This window comes from Cricetulus griseus, chromosome 2 (assembly GCF_003668045.3).
Source record: "Cricetulus griseus strain 17A/GY chromosome 2, alternate assembly CriGri-PICRH-1.0, whole genome shotgun sequence".
NCBI classification, from domain to species: Eukaryota; Metazoa; Chordata; class Mammalia; order Rodentia; family Cricetidae; genus Cricetulus; species Cricetulus griseus.
This window is the reverse complement of record NC_048595.1, coordinates 227,465,506-227,475,861: the sequence shown is the minus strand read 5'-3', so window position 1 is coordinate 227,475,861 and position 10,356 is coordinate 227,465,506. Positions and strand designations below refer to the sequence as shown.

General features: G+C 39.0%; 1 protein-coding gene across 3 annotated transcripts in view; it reads right to left on the bottom strand.

Moving 5' to 3' along the window:
- Nucleotides 1-878: 878 nt before the first annotated feature.
- The window catches only part of Socs6 (suppressor of cytokine signaling 6), a 28,104-nt gene continuing 18,626 nt past the window's right edge, over nt 879-10,356 (bottom strand). For 2 of the 3 annotated variants that reach the window (XM_027403746.1, XM_027403747.1), the window contains one exon: nt 879-6,236. In XM_027403746.1, coding sequence (XP_027259547.1) covers nt 4,465-6,105 — 1,641 coding nt within the window. In that variant the 5' untranslated portion in view covers nt 6,106-6,236 and the 3' untranslated portion in view covers nt 879-4,464. Of the gene's footprint in view, nt 6,237-6,952; nt 7,067-10,356 lie in introns of all 3 variants that reach the window. The other variant, XM_027403745.1, reaches the window with a different exon arrangement.

The following is a 10,356-nucleotide window of genomic DNA, read 5'->3' as shown; positions in this document are numbered from 1 at the left end:
AGGGTTCTAGACTAAACGGAGAAGTGGCACCAAACAGTATCAACAACTATGGATCTTCGAGGTGGCTTTGGGCACCTGCCGTCTTAACTTCCCTGACATGGGCTATACCTTGAACTGTAAGCCCAAAATACCTTTCCTCCCTTAGACTTTGCTCAGAGTATTTTATTAGAGAAAAATAAGACAGGAACTTTAAAAGCAGACAACTGTGACTGGAGAGTTGCTCAGTGGTTAAGGGTTGTTGCTGCATAATGAGGACCAGAGTTTGGATGCCAAAACTCTTTTAACAAGCTGGGTGGCTGGTCCACACATGCCTGTAACCCAGCCCTGAGGGGAACAGACAGGATCCCAGAGGCTTGTTGGCTTCTGACCTATCGAAAAAAAATTGAGTTCCAAGTTCATAGAAAGACCCTGCTTTCTGGAGTAACAGGGAGTAACAGAGAACATCCAATGTCATCTTCTGTGTTTCAACTTTTACACAAGCACACACACACACACACTTACAAAACAGACAATAAAATTCAGTGGATACTGAAAACCTTTCTTACTTATAGACTTTTTTTTTCTGGTAAAATACTATTTAAAAAGTGAGATGCTTTTTAATGTCCTAATCCAAACATTTTATCACTTAGCCTAACTCCCTTTTTGTAAGGTTTTGTTACTTTGCTAATTTTAATTTAGTCTTTCAGTAGGTCTGAAACTCACTTCAGCCATTATACTAACCACTGCAGATCGTCAGCACCATCAATTGACCCCTAATTGGTCATCTGAATGACACCTCACATTTCCTCCTTTACTAAAATGTTAGTTCCCACTCTCCAGTTAATTTTACACTAATTAAGTCAGACCCTGCACCTGGCTGTTACAGATGACAAAGCAGATGTTGTGAATGAAACTTTTATTTACACACTGTATCTAGAAGCAGATACATAAATTTTTATACAATTGATTTCCAAAAAATGTGCAAGAAGTTACTATAATTTGCTTACAAACCAAAACACTTATTAAATCAATAGACTTTGGATAGTTCATTCTGTGGTGTTCTCAGTACAAACAGTACACACCTGATTTGGAACTTACAAAGTGTAAACTACAGCAATCTGGATTGCAGGTGTTAATTTCATAGCATACCAACTATGATACTCCTTTACCCCAACATGAATACATATTGTTAGGAAATTCTAAGACCTCCACAACCTCTCTGGTTGGAGATTTTGGGTCGCTTTAAAAAAAAAAAGTACATTTTGCCTTGTATATTATGACTGATCAATAAAAATGGTGTTATAAAAACTTTACAGGATTAAAAAAGTATTAAAAGAAACCAAATTTTTTATTATTAACGTACCAATACCTTTAGAATTTTAAAGTTATTTGTGGAACTGGCTATTGTTCTTCATTAAAGAATATTCAACAAAACTGTCTATTGCTGGTAGTGTCGTTTCATTCTAATTAATACTTCACATTCACTGAAAGAAATTCTGATTTAAATCAAAATATATTATTTTGAATAATAAGAATTTCTTTCATATATAACGTGAAATGTAAAGTTGGCATTCCTGAAAGCAGTTAGAGATACTTAGCACTGGGAAGTAAACTGCATAAACCTGTAAGATTTCAATAACTTTCGTCCTGTTTCAGTAACACTGGCTCAGAAACTACTTTATCTCTCCTTAATGCCAATGAGTTAGCCTTTTTGGCACATGGTTTTATTCAACAGCAAGATGGTTGCCCTATGTAGCTTGTTCCATGGTTACTGTGATATGACCTAAAAGTTTTAGATTATTGCACCATATAGAAAGAAAACAGTCTTCCTCAGAGAAAACAAGATACTTTTCAAGTACTTTCCGTAGCTCTCATATTTATAAAAATGTGTTAAGTGTCTTAGGAAGCTCCAAAGTAACCTCCAGTCTCCAGCATGTTTGGTGGTGAAATACTTGAGCAAAAAAACTGATTAACTTGTCACAATTGGATGCAGCTTTCCTGGTTCCTATTTTCTTGCCTAGGAATTCTAAATGTGCAGTTTAAGAAGGGCTTAAATGTTTGTATTGTCTAAGTTCAAAGAAACCCAGAAAGCTAAACGACTTCTATCTAAGCCAAGATACAAGACAAAGACTTACTCTTTTTCTTTACATTTTTAATAGCGACCTAAAAAGCCAGTATTTTCCACTGTTTCCCACTTCTGCCAAATGGATATCTTGGCTACAAAAACCACAAAAACACTGACAATACAACTTTCTGTGAATCTGATTTCTCAATAAATGCGGATTTTTATTCGTAAAGTATCAGAATCTGAAGATTTCAAAGTGAATTAGGACAGGTCATATTAAGTATGAAAACACAGTTCATCAAAAGGTGTTTTTTTTTTGTAATAAAGATTTGCCCTACAAAATTGATTATTAGAAAGATTTAAACAAAAATCAGAATAATCTTGACATTTAATGGGTAGATCCTAAACACAGGGCACCATGAGAAAGAGTAGGAAACAAGCTATGTTCATGTAAGACATGTTGGGGACAGTATAGAGACTTTTATGAGCCATGAACTCAAGGACATATGTATGTTTCTAAGACATGAAGCCATCTTGGCGTTCACCATCAATATGGTAACTATGTGACAACTTGACCTGCCATCTAACATAGATGCAGGGACTTTCAACTCACCCTAGATATATCTTCAGTTGTTTAAAAATAAATAGTTTTGCAAAAAAATAGTTAAGTGTCTGGCATTAATTTGATAACAAGCTTACAACTCTGCAATAGTTCTTACTCCAACAGCTTATAATGAATGCTTGTATTACTACAGTATACTCCATATTCCATCATATTAGACAAAACACATCAGAAAATGAAATTCTTTGTAACAAGGTCCAACCAACATTCCATCAAAAGTAAGTACCTTGCTCCTTATAAGTCAAGATGCCATTAATATCATAACACAATGGCACTGTGCCTTTTCTTGCAATATCTCAATTCTAATCCTAGAAAAATAGAGAAAAATGTAAAGATAAAGATCTGCTTGAATGACAAAGCCAGAAAGTTTGACCTAAGACCTTTACCCTTGTGATTTTATTTTAAGCATCTGTAGCTGGAAACATTTTCTGAATGGGGCAATCTTTAAATACTATCACTTAATAATTTTAATAACTCCATTGCAGAACTCTGAACTTAGTCTACATTCAAAAAAAGTCTTAAAACCTGGCACATCATTCTCTAACACAGATAAAAAACTAGAGATGCCAAGTTACTTAAGAATTAGCAAAATTAGCATAAACCAAAAAGCAACCTTCAAAGGGCAGTCACAGCAAGAAACTATTCCTGCGTATCTGATATGGTTCTACAGTTTTCCTCACACAATGTATCACAATTTCCAATTACTTAACCGATATCATTCAGGTTGTTGTTTTGGGGGCAGGATGGTCAAACCCAGCACATTGTAATGACTACACAGAAGAAAGATAAGTCACCTTTAAAATAATTTCTCTATTCAAATCAATTTACAACTTTATATAAACTTTAATGTAAGAAAATACAACTCATTTATGAAACTTGTTTTGTCAAGTTTATGGAAGAAAGTATTGACTAAAGAAATCATAGATAAAACATTTAACTGAAACAATCTCTCTGTCATACTCTCTCTCACACACACACACATACACTGCATATAAGAAACCAGGGTTATCTCACTGTTCTAACAATGGTTTGGGCTTTACAGGGCTTTAAATTATGCCAATTTATACCAGAGTTTAATGACAGAAAAGGCAACAATTTCTAAATTGTGTATATATTTGTTTACAATTTTAATGTAAGGCCATTTATCAAAGGAGACAAACCACAAGATGAAATGAAGGCAACGGAAAAATTCAACTTCTCACAACCAAAACAATTATCACATCCTTAAAAAAATAATTTAGAAAAGTGTTATACAAGATATATTTGCATTCCATTAACCAAGATTTTGTCGATTCATAATCCTGAATAACTCTTTTCTTAAAGTGTGAGACTGAAAACAAATCATTTTTCAGTGTATATGTAATATTTATCCCATGTGTTTATTCAATTGGACCATTTAACATCATAGCAATTTTTGTTCTTTATGTTTCATTCAACTTTACTTAGGGTTGAATACACAGGAAATGTGCTTTAATGCATAAGAATCACAGTGGATAGCAGCAAAGGACTGGGAGGGGGCGTTACGGAGAATCTGGTCATTCACATTGTGATTATTCTGCACATTAAAGAAAGATAACTCACACTTCTAGATCCTCAAGATATCCCTTTCCAAAGAATCAAAATAAACTCAAGACACCTTGCAGACACTTCCCCACCCCGAACAAACTGATGACCCTTTCACACATTAAAAACTAAAATAGTTATGGCAGCAAAGACTTCAATGGCGATGTAAGTCTGTAAACTGTACTCCAGTCTTGTATCTGAACCCCAAAGTGCAAGAAGCAGGGCTCCCAATCTCTCAGTAGTGCTTCTCCTGCAAATAATCCTTCATTTTGTTTGGCAAAGGCAGTTTCTGAATTAAGTCTATTCTGGTGTACTGACGTATAACAAAGCGACACAGGTACTGCAGAGAGCGCACCTGCATGAACCGTGACACTGGATTGGTCAGTCTGACCGGGTAAGTCGCAGATCCCGGCAACCGAGACCTTGAATAACAAAATGCTCCATTTTCAGAGTCCCTGATTGAATGCTCGATTAAGTCAACTATAGATGTATGCCCTTCTACATCTGGCTGTTCGTAAAAGCTGAACCTACCATTCGAGTGCTCAATTCTAGTGTGAAGTGTTTTGCCATGGGAGCGAAAGCTCAGGCTTAAAAGGTAACGGTCATCAGAACTATCCCGAACAAGAAAAGAACCATCTGGCACGTTAGCCAGCTTCCCCTCTGCCTCCCAGCGTGTGATGGGGCCCCAGTACCACCCCTGTTTTGCAAGCTTCTTCAGCTCCTCCGTAAGACTTGTCACAACCATGGGGCCACTACTCTGCACTGAGTCATAAACTCTTGCAACCCCAGGTGCAGAGTTGGGATCAAAATTCAAATGACAGCGCACGCTTTCAGCCATGTGCATGTCCGGGCCTGAGAGGCCGCTAAAGTTCCTTTGGATTGGGTTATTCTGCATTGGAGGTAGCAACGGTGAGAGGGGAGGGGCATCGTCATGACCTGCTCTAGGGCTCTGCAACATGACTCCTGTGGTGCCAATCAGCAAGTTGTTCACCGAAGAATCCACAAGAATCTCTGGGGCTACAACCAGGTCCTGGTCCACTTGACTGTCGTCTTCGGAGAAGGCGCTCGCCCCAGGCAGGGGCATGGCCGACACCTCCATGGGTGAGGACGTGTCCAGGCAGCAGCTGCGCGGCCCTTCCAGAGGGCACATGCCATCGTCTAAAGGCACGGTGTACTGAAGGTAGTCCTGAGACATGAGTCCGATAACTACAGGCACATGTTCCTCCAGATGGAGGCGCAGGTCCCCGGGCGAACCGGGGCTGCATCGGGACTCAGGGCGTGGCTCGGGCTGCAGGTCTCGAAGCTCCCTGGACTGCAGCAGCTCCCTGGGTTGCAGGTCCCGCAGCTCCTTGGGCTGCAGCTCTCGAAGCTCCTTGCGCACACCGTTGACCGGGCCTGGGCTGGCAGCATGCACCAGTGCCTTCACCCGCATCTCCATCTTGATGCATGTCTCCTCCGAGCTGGTGGGCCTCAGTGGCCAGGGTGTGGGGCTGTAGTGGTGGCTGCGTAGTGATGTGGAGCGGATCGGCCGTGGGGCGCGCACATCCTTGAGGCCACCAGGTGCGGAGGCTGAGGAGAAGGTGTCCTCATCTGCGGGTGCAGTGCCGCCCTTGCCCTTACCCTTCTGCTTAGCAGACAACCGCCTCTTCAAGGTGCCCATCAGGCTCTCACTTTTGGACCTGTTCTTCCCTTTCTCCTCCTCACTGCCAATGTCGCAGCTAGCCATGTCCTTGCCATAGCAGCTCCCGAATAAGGAGTCATCTTTCACAAAGTCGCCAGCAAGGGACTGTGGCTGAACCACCATGAACTCGGTTTCGTCTTTGCTTTTACTCAGGTTGAAAGATTTCCGGAAGGTTTTCAGACTAATTTTCTTCATTGTGACTAGTTACCTAATCCAAACCGGTCAATTTCTCTCTGTAGCAGCTATCCCCAAACATCGGGACAGGCTATGATGCTTCATGGATGAACTGTGTCCAGCTTCATTTATTTAACCTCTAGAGCTATTTTCTGAAAAAGAATTTTAAAAAGGTTAAAAAAAATTAAACATTTTTGTTTTCACATAAGACTTAACAGAAATTTTTTAAGCTTCAAAACAAAAAAAATCAATCCTTAGGACTGTCACCCTGAAGATTAGGATAACTGCCTGCCATACATTGGGCATCGGGAAAATACTAGGTCCTTTATTTACTCTTTGTTTTTTGTTTTATGTTTCCTGTACAGGTCAAGACTATCTCTTTTCTATCTGACCAAGCTTATTTTCAGTACTAGGTCTGAGGTGCCCATGCACCAGGCTGCGGGAGCAAAATCAGAGAAGGCACTGTTAATTCTCTATCTAGAAGACAAACCCACACTTCAAAAAATATACACATGCATTGTGAGACACAGCCTTTTCTATGGCCCTTCATTCATACTCCTCAAGGCACAGTTCTTGGCCATCACAGGCACTGAAGAAGAAACGTAACACCTTTCACCTACGGCTTAGTGCAATGCAGCTGATTAGCAGAAAACTACAGCTCTAACGCAACACAGTGCAGTAGCATGAATGCTAGTTATGATCTTAAAGCCAGTAGAACAGACAGATATATGGATGGTAAATTACAATACAAATCTATCCACACACACTGGAAACACAGGTGGGAATGCAGGGAAGGAAAGAATCTGACAAGGGTTCAGTTTTAACTCCAGATAGAAAGTGGTTGCTGTACAGACAGAATCATACTCACTGAAACTACTCAGACCAGACGTTTATCAGAGGAACAGCTACACCATCTTCACAAAAAGCAGCAGCAACTTTAAGTCTCTCTGTCATATACTGTTTTTTTTTTTTTTGAAAGATACTGTAAAAATAGAACACATAAATATTTGGAGCGCAAGCTACTTTAAACATTAAGTTGTACACTGAGTGAACTCACTATGCACCTGGTCTTGTCCCCAGGCATAGAGGCTAACTCCCAGATAGCAGACTCGACAGCTGATTCTGAGATGGTAAGTAACTTCACTAAATCTGGGGTTCCAACAGTCCTGCTTGCCACTATCACATATCTACACCACAGATGAGAAAAGCACTTGGCAGGTATCTAGTTGAAAAATGCTACCAATGCATATGTAACTCGATTCTAATATTAAGGGGACATGATCCAATTCTAGATATTAGAAAGTAGAAGCTCAATTAAGCCATATGTTTTTTTTAAATCTCTTTCCTGTATCTTCTAGGCAAAGACTACTCTAGAATTTTTTAAAGAGTATCTATTTTCCTGTTTGCACTTCCAAAAATATATGCCATCTTTTTATAGGATTACCATCTGTCTTGTGCCCAAGTAAGTGTTCTGAATCAATCTTGCCGATTTTCTAATTGCAAAGTTTTAAGTTTACACATACACTCAAAAATTTGGATGATGGTTCAAGGGAAAAAGTTTCAGGGGAAAAAAAAAAAACCCTCTACAGGGCCAGTGAGGTGGCCCACCAGCAGTAAAGGCACATGCCATTAAGCCTGCTGACCTATAAGGTCTGTCCCCGTGGAAGGCAATACCACCTATAAGTTATCCTCCAAACTACATACAAACAACTTTGGTACATACAAGCACTCACACACTAAACATTAAAAATGTTTAAATAAAAGGCAAAGAATACTCTACAGTCAGACAATAACATCTAATTATACTTTTACAACTTTTTTTTAAAGACGAGGTCTTGTGTAGACTAACTGGCCTCAAACTTACTATGTAGCTCAACATTAAACCTGAACCCAGTGAGCCTCATGCCTCCAATTTCCCAAGAGCTGAGATTACAAGTGGGGGCCTCCACTCTGGGTACTACCACCTCTTTTTAAAGGGATGATTCCAGTTAGCTATGTGTACCATTCATTTTTAACATCAAATACAAAAACTAGAGGCAAGTCAAACAATGATTTAAAGTTAACAAAGTAGCTCTGTTACCTCATTGTACAACAAAAAACCTTTGGTCTCAGAGAAATTAAAACCTGTCCAATGAAGGTAAATCACCTGGGAACAGCGAGCTCTTTCCCGTGCCACATGACCAGGCTGCCTACAGATGTAGTCCTTACATTGGTACTCCTTAAACCTCCCACCTTCTGCATTTCTAGTCTCTCAGAAGATCTTGAAAAATACTGCCTGGGAATCACAAATGTTTTAATTGTATATTTTTTGTCTGTTGAAATTTGTCCTATTAGAAACTAAAACTAAGTTTAAAAATACTAAATCACCTGTTTATTTAAAAACATTAATATACTCATTATGCATTATTTCCTGAAAAAAACTAAATTTTCTAACAATAAAAACAGAGAAAAAAGTAATGCCATTTCAAATTACTAAAAACCTTGTGCTGACAAGAGAACCCAGCTGAGCTTACATTTGTATCTGCATTTTATCTTTCAATATGTTCTTTATTCCAAGGGCAACAAGAAATCCAGCAAACAGACACCTTGGGAAGGGAAGATATTTTGCTTAATACCTTTTATATACATATTTTTCTTTGACAGTATACCAGGTTCAAGGCATGGTTGTTAACCACAGCACAGGATACTCTTCCAGAGGACCTTGGTTCAGTTCCCAGAACCCATGGCATCTCACACTTGTCTGTAACTCTAGTTCCAGGGCTTCTGACACCCTCACACAGACATACATGCAGGCAAAACACCAATGAACATAAAATAAACATAAATTGTATTGAAAAATAACACCTTCACTCAGGAATTTGGGAAGTTAAATTAGCAGCATGACACTGGGAAGGATATCCCAAACTCAGTACTATAACATCGTTAAAATAATTTGGAAACACCTTTGCAAGATGACTTGAAAAACAATTCACAATTCAGTCAAGCAGACATGCAATTAGTAATTTGTCTTTTGGTTATGTTCCTGTGCCAAAGCTATAAAGACAAAAATGCCGCTTCTATCATTTCGTTTAAACAAACCTACTGTTGCTTACATTGTTTACAGTGGTAAATATAAGCTACGTATTGCCAGAGTGACAGAAGGACTAAGATTCTGAAAACACTGCTTCATCAGTTCTTATAATCTATGAGCCTTGTTTGATGAAGCAGTTATTGTAGAACTAGACTAAGTTTATGCATACCCCAGCACTACTTAGCAATTATATGATCTTAGACATACCACACATGTAACTTATGGAGTCAAAATGTGCCTATATACAAGACACCCTTAAAGCAATGCCATATACCATTAGGCCAAATGCTTACGGCTAGAAGTAAGTAGTAATAGTCCCATTAAGTAAACAGGAAAAGTGAGGCATAAACACCCTAAGACACTTACCTAAAATCACACTCATGACTAGTTGATTCTAAAGTCTACTTAATCACAACACACACCTTTAAAATGCATACTTCATCTTAGAAAAAAGTTTTCCTAAACTGTAGGAAACAACACATACACATCAAATATCTACAGACTAGTTTAATAAACCATACAGTGGAAGAAAAATGTTCAGGAACATTATTGAGAAAAAGAAAGCTATAAAACAAAACACAAATATTTGTGTGTTTGTTTATACCTAACAGGCACATTAAATATCTCAGGTGATACACAGATAACAATAATTACACCTTAGAACAACAGGAAAATGGTCAGGAAGCCCCCTTTTGTTTGTTAGTACTTTCTCTATCAACTGAGCAGTTTAACTTCAACACTGAACAACTACTCCAAGCCATCTTACCTGCCAAAGTTGAGCAGTGTATTACATGACAAGGTTCTGTCGTAGGTACTCCCCTCAAACCCTCCCCAGCCGTGCCCAAGTCTTCCTAGTTTTAAAGGCCACAATGCAGGCAGCCTTTTCATATCTGACCCTCACTCTATATAGCCACACTCACTTCAACACTTTGCTTCCCAGTTCAACCACAAGTCAATCTACTGTGGTGGGTCTGTTCCCTGGAACTTACACCTCATCCAGCCTAAGCCCTAACATCTAACACCCTGACACCTGAACTCACCCAAAGCAGTGGTTTCCACAGTCATACCATTTCCACAAGTTTCCTTACTTTATACCCACTTCTCTGCCTCCATCACTTCTTTTATCATTCTAAGATGTATCTCTGTCACGACACTGACAAAACACTGTGCTTCCCAGAAGAGTTTGGAGACTTAACTACAAG